Consider the following 19604-nt stretch of genomic DNA (forward strand, 5'->3'; position numbering starts at 1 on the left):
TAATCCGTATAGCAACGGTGTTGGACGTTTGCACCACCAACGGCGGTGGTGATAACAATACAATAAATGGCCCTTAATAGCTTACTAGACACAAAGCATACAAATATAATCATTGCATCAATAAACCATGTTCTTACAATAACAATGGACGTTTACCATAATATCTTTCTCAACTGATGTCCTAACACAAGCGGTACATAGGTTGCAAACTAAAGGTACTGATCTCTACAGACTTATATAATGAAACAACATAGCTATGCTCCTCCTATGTGGCACTCCTGCTTGCTAGGCAAAAATGAATATAATTAATGCATCCTTCAAATTGGTAGGCAATGCACCATGGAACCCCTCTTCTTCCTCCTAGCCAATGCAGGAAAATTGTTTAAAAGCACTCAGACTCCACCTGCACAAAGCAGCATAATTAATAATATTCAACGCACCATTCCTTTAGTTATGAAGTCCAAATTGGCCTATATATAGAATCAAAACAACTACCTACCTAAACAAAGGCATGACGTAATTATAACAAAATACAATATATGCACCTTTACTGCTCTACTAATGACTCCATGAATAAGGGAACATAAGGAAGATAGTGAGGTCCACCGCTCATACATAATAGTTTCCAGGTACTTCTAGGATAGCCGATGGCCCGGGCAGGGAGGAAATGAACTTTACTACGGTTCATGTCATATGCAAGCAGTGTTTTGTCCTCCCCAACAAGGAAAATCAAATTCCATTCTGGATGAACTGCAATCACTCTGTAGGCCGCATCACAAACCTCGGTACCAATTTCAATATTCTTCTTTCCAAATAGCTTCAGTGTGGTCACCTTATGCTTCAATGTCCATTTACTAGTACCATAGTCTCCAAGGATCCAAATTGAAAGCTCATACCTATTCAAAGTATCAATAGTACATAAACACAACTAACCCTGAGCTTCATGGATGGAGATTGCATCACTAGTTGGCCTATAAATTTTCCTCCATGTCTTTCCCTCCATATCAACAGCAACTATCTAGGTGAACTCTAGCATGTGTATAAAACCATTAACAAACACACCTTTCCATAGGTGGATACTACAATACCCTCGCCCTATTTAGATTCTTTAAAGATCCACGCTCCAGTTTTAGATGAGTAGATGTTGACACCTAAGAAGTCACCATCGTTGATCCCATATTCAAACACATGGAAAGTGCGAGGAGACTATCGGATCAAACCCCAAGCAGACTAAACCACATGAATGGTTGCTACCTGGCAGTAGCAACCATTTTTTAGTCACTAGATTGCAGACAACATAGCGAAACCTAGAGTACCAGTAGAGGATGAGGCCCCAGGAGCAAACTGAGATCATGACATCTTGAATGGGGAAGGGCAAGAAGGACAAGGAGGGGTATTCACCGTTGACGCTGGTGAAGTTGTGCATTTGCATTTCCTAGCTGCAGGTAGAAGAATCCAGCGAGAATCTAGGCAAGCTCCTTATGGTACTCGGATCCTGAGATGAGGCTATTCCTAGAGCGATAGACACACTTGTAGCTGCACAAGGAGCGGGCGGTGAGGCGACTGAGGATGAGGACCAAGACATGGTCTGTGAGGATGGTCGCTTCGTTCCTCTTATTGGGGGCCTCCTCCTCCATCTTGACGAGGATCTGGTGGAGCGGGGATGGTGATGGAAGTGGCGGCACTATCGCCTAAATCAGAGAAGGAGTGACTATGGGGATGTGTTTAGTGATCTCGTTAATAATCAGATGGAAGCTTCATTCGTACTCAGATGAGTGAAGAAGGGAATAAAAATCCAAGAACAATGCATAAGGGAAGTGTGAAAGCATTACCATTGCCTTTGGATCTTGCGGCATTGAGCTCGAGTAGCAACAGTGGTGATGAGTAATAGCCTAGTCACTAGTGGATCTGTGATGTCTACCTATCGATGAGGTGTACCGGTGCGGAGCACTAGCTTGTCAGCGGTGACTGGCGGCTTGCACGCCGCTGAGTAGGGGCGGTCGCGCTGTTTCGGCACTAGGGACCAGGGGCAGGGATGAGGAACAGCAGCGCTGAGGAGGAGAAAGGTATAGTGGGGAGTGTCCTTTGTAAGGAACTATATTAGATGCGGGAATGCAATTTCTACAAAACTTTGTAAATACGCGCGGGAGTGACGCGTAGGACTCACGCGCGGGCTTGGAAATTGATGAAAGTGGTGATGAAGGCTACCAGCGGTGGTGATTGGGAGATGTTAGAACCTACTAACGATGGATGTGTCATATGGTCTATGAACTCTAAGGAGCACAAATGGAACGTTCAACTCACAGCAAACAGAGATGAACTCAAAGTAATAACTACTAAATATTATGACCATTTTTATTCTAGATTTAGAGGCATGTTACAATTGAACTACTTGTGGGGAGTGTTATGAATGATGTCCTCTACATCCACCACGGCCAAGACACCATCGCCCATGGCGGAGAACTCACCGATCATGTTCTCGCGCTGCCGATAGCTCGTCTCTCCCGGGAACCCTAGCTCCACCACGGTCAAGTCCTTACCCAGCCGAAGCTACATGGTGGCCATGGCCAAAGTGGTCCCTAGGCAAATGCAGTACATGGCCACTCCCATGAACCACGGTGGCATGGTGCGGAGGTGGTCTGCCAGGGTCATCCCCACAGGCGTAGGAAGCGAAAGCACACGGACAGCGTTGCCTGCTGCCTCATGGAGGTCCTGGTAGCACCTGTTGCTCTCAGCCACCATCCAGGAGGAGACATAGGTGTTGTCCTTAGCTACATGGTGAAGGCAGATCACCTCCGCTGTCTCATCCTGTGCGACAATTAGCTGCTCCTGGACGGCTGAATAGGAGACAAGAAAATGCTACAACTGAAGACACAACATCGTACATAGTGAAAGAACAAGATCATATTGTGCCGAATGACTTACCAGCGAGGCACGTCTAGGCCTCAGCGGCAGCAAGCTTCGTCGCGGCTGTTTCTCGCTTCACGGCGGCAATGGAGAGGCATAGCCGGTCCGCCTCCCGGCTCTCCTCATGGAGGGCGGCGGTGGCCATGTCTAGCTGCTCCACCAACTCAAAGACATCATCCCCCCTGCTCCCCGTCGTCGTCAGAGGAGATAGCCAGAAGCGGGGATCGGCTCTCCGGTGGTGGCGCTGCCGAGCTATGTTCCCCGTCCTGTCGCAGCATCGCACGAATGTGGGGATGACCAGGGACAACCTCCGATGACTCTTCCATTGGGTGCTTCATTGCCCGATCTGCCATTGGATGAGATCTGAATGATGGGGTGTCGAGGCGAAGCGTCGGACGAAGAAGATAGAACGAGAAGATAGGTAAGTGTAATGAGTTTACAAAAGGAATCATGTACTTGCTTCCCAGCTTTAGCCTCCGCTTTTATGGAAGGATGGGTGAGATAGGCGCCCATTGGAGTTCCCTTCGATTGCACTGAGCGAGAGCAGGAGTTAAGGCGGGACCATGTCTCGCACAATCTTTGTGGAGCACGCTTCTCCCAGCGGAAGTAATGGTGATGGAACGGTGTTGGAAGTTGGACGAAGAAAATTGACTTGACCACATGGCTCGGCCCCTCTAGCGCTAACCACACGGTTTGGGGGAGACGAAGTGATGAACTGCTAGCCTATTATATTCTTATCGACTGCTTTGAATTATCTTTTGTAATGGCAGAGGTGGGTAATTTACATGCAAAAATAGGGGGTTCACATGGTTTACATACACGGTTTATGGGGTTCACAAGGTTTACACCATTGTGGCCTCTAATTAGATAATAGTGAGATAGTAAGATAAGATTCTTTCATTCTAAATTTTTATCGTGTTTTCATATACGGTTTACGCGATTCACACAGTTCAGAGGATGATGATTGACTTCCCCAAGACATTCAACATCCCCACGTCATGGAACCTTCAAGAATGGAGCGATCATAAAATCCCAAGAGGGTTTTTTGGAACTTACCTTGCTCCACTCTGATCCCTGGACCCTCCCCAGTGCTCCGCTCTACCATGACATCGCTCCCCGACTAGAGGATCTGTCTTTTGCTGTCGACGCGCGTGTCCTCGTTCCATGGAGAAGCTCTCGACGGAGATAGCTACTGAGATTGCTAGTCACGTTGCTACGGCTGCAGCGGATCCCATCGAAGATCTTAGCAGCCTATAGGCAACCTGTTCGCAGATGCGTAGGGTGTGCGGCGATGCCGTAGTGGGACAGAGCATACCACTACGGCAGGTGCTGCTGTGTGGGATGCAACATGGGATCTGGAAGCGGTTCTATGACCACGAGTACCACACCAATCTCATCATTAGGCTTGCTAGCATTGGCAACCCGGAGGCCTGCTTCAACACTGGGATGCATGTCGTCTTTGTGGAAGACCACAATGCACTCATGTTGTGGGTCGACATGCTTGAGCGCTCTGCCATGGTAGGCCATGATGTTGCTACATTTGTTCTCTCCCTTGTGCTCCATAGGTCCAACAGCAGTGCCGACAACGACAACATTGCTTGGCGGTTGTTGAGGAAGGTCGAAGGTGATGAAGCAGGCCCGACGGTGAATGTGACGTGGAAGAATGAGAAATGTACACGGTGCCTCCAACAGGCCATGTGGGTGTTGCAGGACTTGGCTGGGTGGCCGGCGCCGGGTGAGTCTAGTGTCCTCTGCCTCCTCTAGCCATGCTAGTGCATCGCCAAGACAGACCTCAGTGTGGAGGCAGAGGCTGCAGCAACCACATAGGATGGGAAGGTTGGGAGGAGTGGGCTATGTTCTGTAGTGAGGAGTGTAGGATCCGCAATGAGTGTGATAGTTTCTTCACAAGTATGTGGTAGATTCTGGGCAGATCAATGTTGATATGTATATATTTCGATGATGGGGATTTGTATGATAAACTCTTCATTCTCCTCAATACAATGATATGCAAGTACGATTCCTTTCTAAACTCGTTACAAGTTACCTTCCTTCTCGTATGATGCGGTTTAGATTCCCTTGCACATGTTTTCAATTTCTTAATACAAGTTATTCTAGTCATCTCCACTAATAAACATGAGTGGAGAAGGCAACAGTCAAGGTCCATGACATCCACGGCCACCCACGTGAGTCGTAGGGCAATGGAGCAGGGAAGACGATGCGGACCATTTGATTCTCTACACTTTGCAATCTAACACTAACGTTGAATTACCGTATGAAACTAGCGACGGGAGCTGCAATAATGACAATTTGCAAACACAACAAACCAATTTGCAAATAAACCAAGACAAATACTTCCACCCTAGTACCATCTCAGTGAGGTGCGTTATCTCATGTCTGTGTAGCCAAGGCAAATACTAGGACACATAAAAAATTAAGTAACAAGCATCACAGCCATTTAGTTATTAATTGTTTTTAAGGCAAAAACTATATATAAATGACACAGTAACAAGCATCACAGTAATTTTATTGATAACTTCAGTTACATTCCATAGTTGTACAATAATAAAGACCTATCGAAGACTACTGGGTGTACAATAACAAAGACCTATCGAATACAGTTACATCCCATAGTCAAGTCTAGAGACAGGCAGTGCAAACTAAGGATGAGGCAGCACCTAGCAAAACTTCTACCAGCATCTCGATGAGGTGCTTTACCTTCCCTGTTGCACGTCTCACGGTCAGGAGAGAGAGAGGCAAGGCATGGAAGAGAAGCGTCGTCGTCATCGCTGCTGCTCCAGAGGAAGGAGAGGATCACCAGGGCACCAGGACTAATGAATCGGTGACAGTACAAGAAATATGCAGGGCAGAAAGGTGGCAATTGTACATACAGACATAACACCTTCCTAGCGGGCCTGCGCATATTAGATACCAAACTAGGGATACCAAAGTGAATTTAGTACCCCTTTGCTTGCCCAAATAAGTGAACCCCCTTAATCACAAAACTTCCACTAGCACCTAGATCGAGTAGCCCCCGCTGCGCCTAAATGCCGGTAGTACCCAATCTTGAAGGCCTTCTCCCAATGCCACTACTGCCGCCGGAGGAGTTGGAGAAGGAGCGCCATGGTGATGAAGAAAATATAGATAGTTGGCACAAGTGCTTTCTCTGTATCTATCTATATCTAAGGAGGAAGAAGTGTGTGGATTTCCAAGAAGCGCATCCAGCCCCGGCTTAAATAGGCCAACCTAGAAGATGGAGAAGCAGAGAGGAGCAGTTAATACGCATTAGGGAAGACGAGGCATACTCTGTAGGAAAATAATGGTGATGCAACTGTGTTGTGGGTAGTTGGAAAATGGGGAATAACTCACGTTGAATTTACTACCGCCAGTACACCAAACGATCGTGTAGGGCCGGCGGCCATAAATCCTATCTCAGTTGACTCAGTTTTTCATACGATGGAGAAAATACCACTGCCACATCTATTGTTAACCCATGGGTGCTAGAAGTTTTAATTGTCGGTTTTTTCCTTAGCAGGCCTCCCTATCGGTCCAACCGACAGTGGAGGTATCACACCGTCGCTTCTATCGCTACAGTAGTCAAAGTGGCGATAGTGATAAATCAATATGTAGTAGTGCATGATGACTTGGATTAGAGCCTTTGTATATATGTTGATTCGATCTGTCCTAGCTGCTACTGTGCTCATGAGTTTGGCACTGTGAGATCGAATTGGAGATACATATGAATTACCTAGTGATCTATGTTGTGTGTGATAAACAATCATATCTGTCAACTGTGTGATGAACAAAGCTTTGTGATGAACAGCTATGATCTATGTATATATATGTCATTTATGTGTGTGTGTGTGTATATATATATATATATATATATATATATATATATATATATATATAGAGGGAGAGACTATTCAGCAGCCGGCTACAAAATAAGTTATTCTGTAGCCACCTCTATTTACCATAATTTTATATACTAATTTACCATAATGTCAATACATATTTACGATAGTTGGGTTACTATAACACATGGGAATATTTACCATAACGTTATAGTAAACCACTTAGTAAGGAGTTACTGTAAATCTCGTAAATTAACATAGTAATTATCGTAACTCAAAGTGGCTACAGAATAAGTTATTCTATGGCCAGCTACAGAATAGTAGTTATATATATATATATATATATATATATATATATATATATATATATATATATATATATATATATGTGTGTGTGTGTGTGTGTGTGTGTGTGTGTGTGTGTGTGTGTGTGTGTGTGTGTGTGTGTGTGTGTGTGTGTATTTGTGTTGTGAGCTACCGATGGGTCTAGGCTACAGACGCATCTGTAGTATTTTCCTTACTATAGACAGATGTATCTGTAGTAAGGAAAATACTACAGACACGTGTAGACGAGAAGTGTCTGTAGCCAAGAACATGCGTCTGTAGTAAGAAAAATACTACAGACGCGTTTATAAATATCGTCTGTAGTAGGATTCTTATTATAGACGCGTGTAATGAACACATGTCTGCACTGTGGTTCTTGACACATACGCATCTTGGTAACACGCGTCTCACGTAAGGGCTTATTGCAGACGCGTGTTGATACCCACCAGTCTCTGATAAGGGCTTGTCAAAGACGCGTGTTCGTTTTATCGTAGTCGCGTGTTTGTAACGCGTGTCTGTGGTATGTTTCTATTATAGACGCGCTTTTTTGCGTGTCTGTAATAAGTCTTATTACAGACACGTTATGGCAGTGATGTGCCTAAACACGTGTCCGTAATGTGCAACACGCCTTACATGTGGAATGGAGGGAGTATCATTTATGGCCATTGTGGTGTTTCTACGTGTGTATCCATCTGAACCACTATCTGTGTGACAGCTGCAGCTTTTCTCAATCTTCGAAATATAGGCTATTGGTATTGGAGCAAGAAATTAAAGTCAAAAACTACCGGAGGCTGTGCAGAATTTCATTCCATGTGAACCATATCTGCACATCAAATGTTTTACAAGTGGTGAGGGCGACGGATGAGAGCGCGACAAATTCGGTCACCAAGACAACAAACAAACCAATCGCAGATCTCTTTTGCAACTACTCCTACTATGGTGCCTAACAAACTCCCGCTACGAGTACTTGCCGACAGCCACCAGTACAAGCTGGAGGTGCAGTGGATAATAAGTGAAATGCACTAGCAGCACAAATAAGGTCATATATTAATTAATTAATTAGCAGAATATATACCCGTGAGTTACCGTAGGATTTTAGGGTGTTAGAAGATAAGGCTGGAAATACATGATTTGATCGTTCCTGAAAAGACCAAGAGAAAGGTAATGCTGAAGCAGAAAGGGAAAATGTAATTTATTTAGAATAAGAAAAGGAGTTGCTGGGTAGGCAAATATGATTTAACTACACAATTGCCACTCAAATCCATGAATCGTCCTGGTTCATTGATAATACAGATTTCAAAAACTTAGATGTATACATTAATCTATGTAGAAGTAAATAAATAAATATGAAACATATCAAAAAAAAAGTGGGCGTACCCAGTGCAGAGAGCTCCCGCTCTGTGCGGGATCTGGGAAAAAGTGTCAGTAGCAAGCCTTACCCTCGCTTGTGCAATGCGAGGAGACTGCGACTCGAATCCGGGACCTTTCGGTCACAGACGGTAAGACTCTACTGCTTATACCATGCCCGCCCTTCATAAAACATATAAAAAAATAATAAAATAAATAAATTAATGTTTCATATTTAACATATTATATATAATAAAATAAATAAATTAGTGTCATTGTGGGAGCCAAAAGCGCACTCTGAGGACGGATGACAACAGGCGAAGATAAGATGATTGTTTATTTAAGATCAAATGATTGAAACAACAATAATGATGTAGAACGTTGCGGTATGAGATAGAATTTATAGTTGAGTTTTCCTATAAAGATATAGATATATTAAGCAAATTTTACTAAAAGGAAAGCATTTTTCTTGAACGTGTCTAAGCACATCAATGGTAGACCTAGGCAAAAAAATTTAGATGGGCGAACTCTAGCCAGACCTCTTCAAGATGGCCGGCGTCAAGCTTCGACTGAGCATGGCATTCCACCCCTAGACGGACGGCCAGAGGTCGTCAACAAGGTCATAGCCATGTACCTTCGTTGCACCAAGGTGGGGAGGCTTGGGTGGACTGGCTTCCATGGATGGAGTACTGCTACAACACCTCGTTCCATACGGCGCTCCGCACCATGCCGTTCTAGGTGGTCTACGGCAGGCCGCCGCCGCCGCACCTCGTTCCATATGGCGCTCCGCACCACGCCGTTCTAGGTGATCTATGGCAGGCCGCCGCCGCCTCTCCTGCCACACACCACCGGGACTGCCCAAACAGAGGCAGCGGATGCCCTCTTGCGTGACCGCGACACTATCCTTGCGAAGGTTCGCGAGCGTCTTATCCAGGCTCAGCAGTACACCAAGTGCTACTACGACGAACACCGTCATGAGCTAGAGTTTGCGGTGGGCGACTGAGTGTGACTCTGCCTCCTTCACTGCCCCATCCACTCACTAGAGCATCGGCCCAAGGGGAAGCTCGGTCTATGCTATGCTGGGCCATTTCGGTTGGTGGAGCGCATTGGCCGGCAAGTGGCGTGTCGCCTTCAGCTTCCTGAGGGCGCTCGGCTCCATGATGTGTTCCACGTGGAGCTGCTCAAGCCGTTCAAGGGGACCCTCCGACGACTTGCTACCTGCTGTATAGGATGGTCACTTGCTACCTGCTCCCGAGCACGTGCTGCACGCCCAACTTCATCGTGGTGCCTGACATATCCTCGTAAAGTGACAGGGCCTACCTGCCGATGATGCTACTTGGGAGCCGCCACAGGAGTTCAATGCCTGACTTTCATCTCGAGGATGAGCTGTTTGAAGAGGCGGGGAGAGATGTTATGACCGACGTGGCCTACCAGCACTAGGCTCGCACAAGTGGCTAAGGGCCACACCAGCAGTAGGGGCCAGCGGCCCAGAGGTGAGATATTTTCTTTTATTTAGATATCTCCTTTTATTTCCTAGAAATTAGGATCTAGATTGAATTGTTAAGAGAGGACATATGCCTCAAAACTGGATTGTAATTAATCAAGCAAGGCAATATTCCTTGCCTGGCCTCAAGGCCATCTACCGCGCCTCCTCCCCCTCTCTCATGCTCGTACCCGCCCTAACGCTGCCGCCACCACTTCTACGCCATCTCGGCTCCCACTCACCGCCGAGGATACCGTCCACATTCCCCGACCTCCTATCCCTATGCTCTCGTAACTGCGGTAGGATCCAGGATCCTATCAGACGTCCCCCTGACCTGAGTGAATTTTTTTTAATTTTAACACTTTTTGAAAACTAATTTTAAATCTAACATGGTCGGTTTTTTTTAAAACTAACATTTTTGGCCGCGCCTATTTCCCTGGCGCGGCAGAGGGCTGATGTGGCGGCGACCGAAATCGCTGACCGCTGACGGGGCAGGGCCTGCCGCGGCACCGATCTTGGCGCGGCTGGGCTAAATAAAACCCCATGGACAGTTCCGCCTGCCCGAGCAGCAAGCCTGCCTGACCGCCGCGCCCACCGCCCGCCCGGCGGTACCTGGATGGTTTAATCGGAACACGTCGCGCCGATAGTGGGAGTTATTCTAAGTAGTGCTTGGCGAAAAATTGGATCGGATTGAAACGGTTATTTTTTTAAGGGAACTTATTTTGTGGGCTTTTTGGCCCCATATTGTAGGATCGGCGGCGACGCGACCATGGACCCCAGCTTCCTCGACCCCTCGCGCAAGACACCGGCCACCGGCGTCGAGATACGGCGGGACTGCCGGTTCCCGAACTAGTTGCTACTTAATCTTGCCGACAGTGCTGCCGCGACGCATAGAAACGAATATGAAGCAAATAAATGAAGTCCGTGCGCAAATTGACCACATAACATTTTTATTGTTTGACATAAGTTTGACATAACATAACCAAATAACCCCACAAGTTTCGGACGCTAATATTCGTTTGACCTAACAAACTAAGACCTAGGAGTGTAAGGATCCCCCGAACGCCTATGTCTCTTCAGATTTGTTGGCAACACATTGGGAGTGTAGCCAATGTCGGTATGGTCACGTCGATGGTGCTTACGGCTCGTACCCTACAAGTATATGATACGCACGATTACTTATAATTCTTTATGATCGTTAGTTCATGGAGTATACGTATTTAAAGAAACTATCTTTGTTAGTACCTGTGAGGCTCCTTGGATACCAAGCGGGGCACCACCTAGCTGAGACATGCCAATCTCGTCCTGCGCCCAATCGTCCCACTGGTCGTGCTGTCTGCGGAAGCCCAGGGGGTCGTCGTCGTCGTCATAGTCGTCCTCGGTTGCAGGGTCCTTCCCAGCGCTATGATGTGGTGGTGTACGCACCGTGGAAGTGGCACCTGTCATCGGCTGAGAAGAGCTGGCTGGTGTCCTCAAAGAGTCTGAAGACGTGCCACCCGACCGCGCTGGAAGTGGCGGTTCCTCATAAGGAGTGTCCATTCATCTTAGCTTCTGAGCTAGCTTCCTACAACTCTTCTTCACCTTCTGCATAAATAGATGTTAAAGTTAGTGCATTTCCCAAACGCATATACACTAAAAAAACATTTTCGGAACGGACAAGTTTATGTTTACCTCTACAAAAGCCGCGAGAACGCCTGGCCTCTGCCCTCTAGACTCGTGAAGCCGAAACGCTGCTTCGTTGGACAGCCTTGATAATTGTGTCGCCTGGGTACAGAAACGTGGTTGGACAGTTTTAGTACACATACTTAATACCAAAATGATAACAAATTATACCATTCAAGTATCTTACCATGTATCTTTGAAGCGGGGCTCTCTGTAGCTGTGTGTCCTCCCTAGTGGTAACGTCATACACATCTTCGATGACATCTTCCTCTAAGTCCTCATCAATCGCCTCCTCAGTGTACGAGGGCTTGATATGTGTCTTCGTAGACCTATGAAGCCACCGTAGATACTTGTCGAAGGTGTGCTGGTCGTGTGGAGGACCCGCATGGACCGGATGTCGTACCCTGTTCTGCCACAAATGGATGTGCGCGTTGTGTGTCACGCGCCAATCCTTGGTCTTGTACCTCTTCCTGCGGTCATACCTGCAACAAAACGATGTTAGTTGTACCACACACACCTCTGAATTGTAGCTTTGTTATTAATCGATAACGCACCCGTGCAATTCTTGGTTGGTAGAGTAAAGCGGTGGTGGGCAGTCTGTCATTCTTCCAAACTGTCTGCAGACCCGGATGGGCAAGTGAATCTCGACCACATGAAAAAAAATAAGAGGGACGTCACAGCGATACTCGTCTGACTCGTCCCTAGTGACAGGACTGAGATAGTACTGGAGCTCCGGAGCATCCCAAGGACACCAATGCACCTAAAATTTCGTAATTAAGTTAGATTGTGATATAGTGTACATCGAACAAGACACAGGTATGATAGTAAAGAGAGCGTAACCTGGTGCTGTGTCAGGACGTCAAGACCGTCCGTGTACTCCCTATACTTGCGCCTCACATTCCCTCTAACTAACTCTGCTTCAGTCCAGATATACAGAGCTGTAGGGAGTGTATCCTACCCGTTCCATCGCTGCATTGAACACGATAATGAATTAGCCATTAATAATCTCATCATATGTAACTGCCTCGAAGAATATAGTGAACCTAAGTACTTACCGGTAAACCATTATTAAGGGGCCTCCCAACGAGCCATCGTTCCCAACACCAAACCTAGAGTAGGTAGGAGCAACCCCTAAGGTTCGCATATCCTAAGGTGCGACGGCAAGCAACGCATAGCTGTCGATACGTCCATGCCAGGACTGCGCTGCCCCATCTGTACGCCGCTATGTTCTCCCACGACTGGCGTAGTATGTTAAGGAAGATCTAGCTGATGGTGTTGCCCGAGGCGTCTGGGAAGAGGAAAGCACCAAGAAAGTGCTAGAGCCACACTCGAGCGAACCTGTCGATCTGAGCCTCCTCAGCCTGTGGGTCCAAGTAATCAAAGCGCTCCGTGATCCAGGACGACGAAACACCAGAAGTTTTTCTGAAATTGACCAAAGAAAATGAGACCCGATGGCTGCAGAAAAGTAATGCAAGTATTAAATAGGCTTGAATTACTCACTTATTTTTTTTTGGAAGCCTCGTCGTCCGGTGGAAGAAAGCCAGTAAACTAAGCCACCAGCTCCCTCCAGTGATCGTTGTCAACTATCTCTGTCACTGAAAGTTCCCCCAACCGAAGGCCTAAAATAGCCTTCACGTCCTGCATGGTCAAGGTCATCTCGCCACAAGATAGGTGGAACATGTGGGTCTCAGGCCTCCACCTGTTATAAGTATAGAACGACTGTTGGTTGCCTCAAATTTGTTACAAGAAAGTTTACGTACAAAGAATGCACTCGCACCTGTCTATAGCTGTATTAAGTAGTGCTGGGTCAAGGGGCGGAAGACCGTGGCTGACAACACGGGCAAGCTCGAGGAAGCCGGCACGCCGTATGTACGGCGCATAACGCTCGTCCCACTGGTATTCTCTGGTGTGCGTGCGGGGCCTCAAAGTAGGCAAGGTCACCTCTGCGTCGTTGTCACTCAAGATGTATGCTCGGTGCTGGTCGTCGTACTCCACCTCAAGAATAGGGTACAACAGGTGCTGCGTGGAAGGGTTCATCCTGTTACAAATTGATAAACAAAGCATTAGAGTATTCAAATTAACAAAATTCAAATTAACATTATGTAGTATTGCAAAATTTGAACTACTTGTTATGCAATTTGAAAGTACATGTATATATTCAAAGTAAAATTAACAGACATATCATGCACTAGTAACATAAACAACTTCACTAGGAATATAAGCATTTGACGAAACTTCGTGAAGTCATCAAAATCGACGTATCACGCACTAGTAAGTACCGACATTTATAAACTACTATCTATACCCAAAATCTCTAACTAAATAAATAACTATAAACTAAATAATAAATACCTAATCAATCCCTAAACCCAAAATCCTAACCTCAAACCTAAAAACTAGCTACGTAAATCACAAACAAATTCACTAACCTAACTATCCTAAATCACTAACTATCATAAATCAATAACAATCATAAAACCCTAACTATCATATATTACTAATTATCCTAAATCACTAATTATCCTAAAACAATAATAATCAAAATAACATAAAATCGAGAGGGAGTTACCTTAGGAGCGGGCGGCCTTGATGCGCCGGCGTTCGTGGCGCGGCCGACGCGGGCGCTGCGCGGCGGGAGTGGCCGGGCGTGGGCAGCGCGGGCGGGCGCGGCATGGGCGGGCACTAGCGGCGGGCGAGCGACTGGCGGCGTGGGCGGGCGCGGGCGGCTGGGCGGGCGGGCAGGGGTGCGTGCGGGCGGGGGGCTCGCTCGCGATATTTATTCGGCTCTGTTGCGCCATGCTCCGTGGCGCGGCGTGGCAGCGGCACTGCCGCACCAAGATCGATGGCGCGGCAGGCCCTGCCCCGTCAGCAGTCAGCGATTCCGGTCGCCGTCACGTCAGCCCTCTGCCGCACCACCATGTATGGCGCGGCACAGACATTTGACCGTGCCAGGGCAATAGACGCAGTCAAAAGTGTTAGTTTAAAAAAACGACCATGTTAGATTTAAAATTAGCTTTTAAAAAGTGTTAAAATTAAAAAAAAAATCACCCGAGCTTGCTAGCTACCGTCCGAACGCGCAGACCGGACGTTCGCGCTAGCCCTTCTGTACGCAAAAACTCTAGCCCAGACCAATCTTCAATAGCCCAACATCAACAATTCAATATTACATTGCAGCCCAGCCCAATCCCAGCGGCCGTCATCCTTATCCCAGCCGCCGCCGACGCTACCTTTCAGGCTGCCCTCCGCCTTGTCCTGTTGGGGTTCTCCTGCTCGGCCACTGGGGCCTCTGCGGGGGCGCGTCTCCAGCAGTAGATCGGCGGCCAGCAGCCACAATCCCCCAGGTGACAGGTGGACTGCAGTAGCTTGTTAAAAAAATTTAGCAGTCAGCAACGCATGTAGCGAACTAGTGATAAATGAATAAGTATTTTCTACAACAATGTGCATTATAAACAACAAACATATCCAATACACCACAACTTGAACAGTTTTATACGTAATAGCATCACCCACGATAATGTCAACATTGGTATAACGCCCCAATTCCATCAACAGGGATAGAAGCTCTTAGTACCAGTAGCTGTGGATCAACACACGGCACACACGAACACATGCACACATACAAGCAGCAATCCCAACAACACAGATACTACCATGAACAGTTTGATAGTTACTCATAGGAATACAAGCTTCTTTTTCTTTTTTTCTTTTTTTTCTTAAGCAGGAGCCTTCTCCCATGCTCATGGCGGAAACTAACAGCGGGTGTACATCACTTGCCATCCTTGCTGCCACTGAAAAGATAACCGAGTGAAGAGCCACCACCTGGAGCAGCTTGCACCTTGGTTGACGGACGGTCCTGCAGCATCGCACAACAAATGCACAAATATTTCAAGGTAGAGATTTTGTAACTGCCTTTTGTGCATTTTCAGCCACAAACTAAGAACATTAACAAACAGTATTTGGATAAATGGTCATGAAGATTCCGTTGTCATATACCAGGAATTTAGCAAACCATTCACTATGAGAGTAGAAGTGCATAAGCAAAGAATAAAAAGAATCGAAGGGACCATCCAGTAATGCAAATTACATCAGTGTGTGACATTGAAATTTACTGGTGCAGAAATTTGAAGGTTTTGGATTACTGCAAGGCATAAGTAAAACCACAAGTTCAACTCTTGTCAACACATGCCAACAGAAAACAGAGATTATTCTGGCAGGTATTAATGGTACTAGGATTAACAACCATTATTGCTATACTACCAAATATCAGGCTCTTATTAATTGTCAATGATTTACTAAGATTCCATCTAACACAGAAAAAGGGCCAAACATAAAAGTACAAAAAGGTGAGATCAGTAGAGAGAACTTGTCAATGTAACCATGTCTCATATAAATGTAAATGTAGAATAAAGCACCGTAATCATATTATGAAGGGTGCTTCTTGCAGCAAAACCTAAACAAGAACTTCTGGATCATAGGCTATGAACAAACTATGAGCAAGAGCAAACAGAAACTTTTTCTTGCTCCACCTGCACAGCACTCAATTGTTGCTCCTAAATAGCATAATCAAAATGTTCATAAGTGTCAATGGATACTGACCGTAAGGAAATTTCCACAGTTCTGGCCTTCAGCTCTTATGTAATTGTTTGATTTACTACTTTGAATACCAGCAGGGATATCTTTTAGTCTCTCTGCAGAGGATGGAGGAGTTGGCTTTTGGGGTGCAGGCTTCTCAGCTGGTTTTGGAGCTTCGTCACTGCCAAAGAGATAGCCCAAGGAACTCTGACCACCTCCACTGCTAACACCACGACCCATCTTACCGAAGCTTTTCAATTAATCTGCAAAATGAGTTTCAAATGCTGGAACCGAAAAGCTCAAGCAGCACGCAGCATAATAATAAAGTTCCAAAGACAGCATCCATGCTTAAAACAACAAAAGGAGTTTCACTGGTGCTCTTTTATTTGTCCCTACAAACACTACCTTAAAGCTGTTGTTGTCAGCATCTAGTGACTCGATTTCCTAAGCTAAGGGGCAGGTCGGCAATACCACATTTACAGCAATAACGATTTACTACCTTCAACAACAACAACAACAACAACAAAGCCTTTAAGTCCCAAACAAGTTGGGGTAGGCTAGAGTTGAAACCCAACAGAAGCAATCAAGGTTCAGGCACGTGAATAGCTGTCTTCCAAGCACTCCTATCTAAGGCTAAGTCTTTGGGTATATTCCATCCTTTCAAGTCTCCTTTTATTGCCTCTACCCAAGTCAACTTCGGTCTTCCTCTGCCTCTCTTCACGTTACTGTCCTGACTTAGGATTCCACTACGCACCGGTGCATCTGGAGGTCTCCGTTGCACATGTCCAAACCATCTCAACCGGTGTTGGACAAGCTTTTCTTCAATTGGCGCTACCCCTAATCTCTCACGTATATCATCGTTCCGAACTCGATCCCTTCTTGTATGACCGCAAATCCAACGCAACATACGCATTTCCGCGACACTTAGCTGTTGAATATGTCGTCTTTTCGTAGGCCAACATTCTGCACCATACAACATAGCAGGTCTAATCGCCGTCCTATAAAACTTGCCTTTTAGCTTCTGTGGTACCCTTTTGTCACATAGGACACCAGACGCTTGCCGCCACTTCATCCACCCTGCTTTGATTCTATGGCTAACATCTTCATCAATATCCCCGTCCCTCTGTAGCATTGATCCTAAATATCGAAAGGTATCCTTCCTAGGCACTACTTGACCTTCCAAACTAACATCTTCCTCCTCCCGAGTAGTAGTGCCGAAGTCACATCTCATATACTCAGTCTTAGTTCTACATCGATTTACTACCTTCGTCCAAAAAAAATGCAATTCTAGGTGCATTATCGATTGAAGTGCCTGCAGTTTTGACTAAATAGATAAAAAATATTAATGTTTAAAATAAAAGTATGTTTCATGAAGAAATTAATGGTACCTATTTCGTACAAGAAATATTAGTATCTTTTATATAAACTTGGCCAAACTTGATATACTAAAACATAGCACTATTCCAGAATTGCATCTTTTTTGGGACGAAGGGAGTATATGAGTAGGCACATATAAGAGAAGATTTTGACTGCTGATTAGCCACCATACTCTCAACCGCACCCACCCAAAAAAAAGAGAAATAACTAAGGTGTATGATTCTGACTGAGTCCATAAAACTGCAACCGTTACTTAACTGTGGTTTGATACTTCTGTTTGCTTCCTTTTTAAGCAATGTTGTTGAACCACCTACAAGGAATAATAAACTAGTGCGACAAGATTTGCTCAATTATTGGTTAAGAGAAAAGTGCTACGCGGCTAAAGAAATTGGTCAGGTACAGCCTATTGATGTATCCACCTCAACCCCCTCCTGATGGGTAAGTCATTGACAGCGCCAGCAAACAACAAATGGTGGAATATAGAATTTCCCATCTATAGTGACACACGCATGGCCAATTGGGCAACTGGCACTGTTCCAACATAAATTCCATTCGTCATGGCCACACCGACATGAGAAAACCTTACATGAAACTAAATTTGCGGCGTGCAACCAACAATTCAGGAACTGATTCAGCGAATCTCTGAGCCTAATCCCGAACCCACGACAGGTAACTATGGCAAAGCGAGCAACAGATCCCCGCCAAATCTTCACGTTGGGATCTGAATCCGCGCACTGCGAGCCCAGATCACAGCGTGAAGGCAGCAACAACGAGGCGAGGCGAGGATCGAACGCCGACACATTCCGTAGACCTCGAGCAGCAAACTCAGGAGAAGATCCTAACCCCATTCGCCTGACCCACAACAGCGAGAACACGCGCACTGAGCCGCCGCATCAAGCAGTACGTCCTAGTTAGTAGACCCCGAACCGCCGGACTCCGTGCCTAGAATTTCGGGACGAATTTCTACCGGATCGCCTGAATGGCGGCAAAGGGGAGTGGGTATCGGGAGCGAGCCAAGGCACGGGGCCAGATTTGGCGAAGGGCACGCACCTTCGACGCCGGATCCGGGAGTAGGAGGCGGGGGATCCCGCGGCCACCACTGCTCGCTGCCCAGAGCCGCAGGAGAGGAAGGCACGGACCACGGCCTCCCCTGGTTGGCTCGCGGCGTCTTATTTTAGTGGGTGGAACTTTTACGTTGCACACCCTCAGGTATTCGATAATCAGATTTCAGCGTTGTTACCTTTGACATTGACAAGGGAGCCAGCGAAATGGTGATGGATGGCTTACCACAGGGGCAAAGAGGTACATGGTAGGTAGGGGTGCAAATGCATCCCTAAAAATATAAAATCAATGATTTTAAAGTTGTTACTATTTCTATATATATACATCCATGATATTAGGTGGTAGGTAGTGGTGCAAATGCATCCCTAAAAAAATCTTAAATCAATAACTTTAACTAAAATTAAAATTTTACTCTGTATACATTCCATGATTTTGTAAGTCTATGCACCACAAGGTAGATACTCCTCTAGTTTGCTTAAACTTTGCCACATTTACAAACTGCAACAATCACATCACATTTTGTGGCTTTAGTGAAACCTAGTTGTTTGAATGGTTGATTTTAATCTGATAGAAAATTTGGTAATTGATTGGTCAATGCATATTATGTGTTTCTCACGCCTAAATATAGTTCTCAATAAGTAAGGGCCAAAAGATAATGTGTTTCCTAGCATGTTTTGGTAGGCCACACAAAAATGCTATAGGCCCCAATGTTAGGTGCTTGGTTTGGATTTTGATCAACCAGTATGGCTTAACAGTGGGGTAGCAGTTTTTTATAATGATTATAATTTAAGGCATGTTTTGATCTAGAAAAACCTAGAGACTCTACAGTACCCATCATCGTGCTCTTTCTCTTTGATTACCTTCGGTCTGTGACAATTGATAAAAGCAATGTGACAAGAGGATGGTAATAGAGATGACACACGCTCTATTTAGCTTTATTTTGTCAAAATAGACTTGAACCTACTTTTTTAAGTCTATGAAAGCAACAATAAAAGGGCCCAAGCTTAATTTATATGCTA

General features: G+C 45.7%; 2 protein-coding genes across 2 annotated transcripts; both read right to left on the reverse strand.

Annotated features, from left to right (window-relative positions):
• Positions 1–10914: 10914 nt before the first annotated feature.
• LOC136502741 (uncharacterized) lies at positions 10915–12740 on the reverse strand. The gene is made up of 7 exons (XM_066497995.1): positions 12630–12740; positions 12415–12543; positions 12129–12334; positions 11762–12056; positions 11584–11676; positions 11158–11496; positions 10915–11064 (listed from the first exon to the last, which is right to left on the reverse strand). The coding sequence occupies exons 3-6, from the start codon at positions 12176–12178 to the stop codon at positions 11452–11454; spliced, it is 483 nt and encodes a 160-aa protein (XP_066354092.1). The 5' UTR covers positions 12179–12334; positions 12415–12543; positions 12630–12740; the 3' UTR covers positions 10915–11064; positions 11158–11451.
• A 2295-nt stretch (positions 12741–15035) lies between these two features.
• LOC136505304 (protein SPIRAL1-like 3) lies at positions 15036–18698 on the reverse strand. The gene is made up of 3 exons (XM_066500459.1): positions 18574–18698; positions 16171–16409; positions 15036–15427 (listed from the first exon to the last, which is right to left on the reverse strand). The coding sequence occupies exons 2-3, from the start codon at positions 16384–16386 to the stop codon at positions 15341–15343; spliced, it is 303 nt and encodes a 100-aa protein (XP_066356556.1). The 5' UTR covers positions 16387–16409; positions 18574–18698; the 3' UTR covers positions 15036–15340.
• Between the last annotated feature and the right edge of the window lie 906 nt (positions 18699–19604).

The sequence above is a fragment of the Miscanthus floridulus genome, chromosome 14, assembly GCF_019320115.1.
Source record: "Miscanthus floridulus cultivar M001 chromosome 14, ASM1932011v1, whole genome shotgun sequence".
Taxonomy (NCBI): Eukaryota; Viridiplantae; Streptophyta; class Magnoliopsida; order Poales; family Poaceae; genus Miscanthus; species Miscanthus floridulus.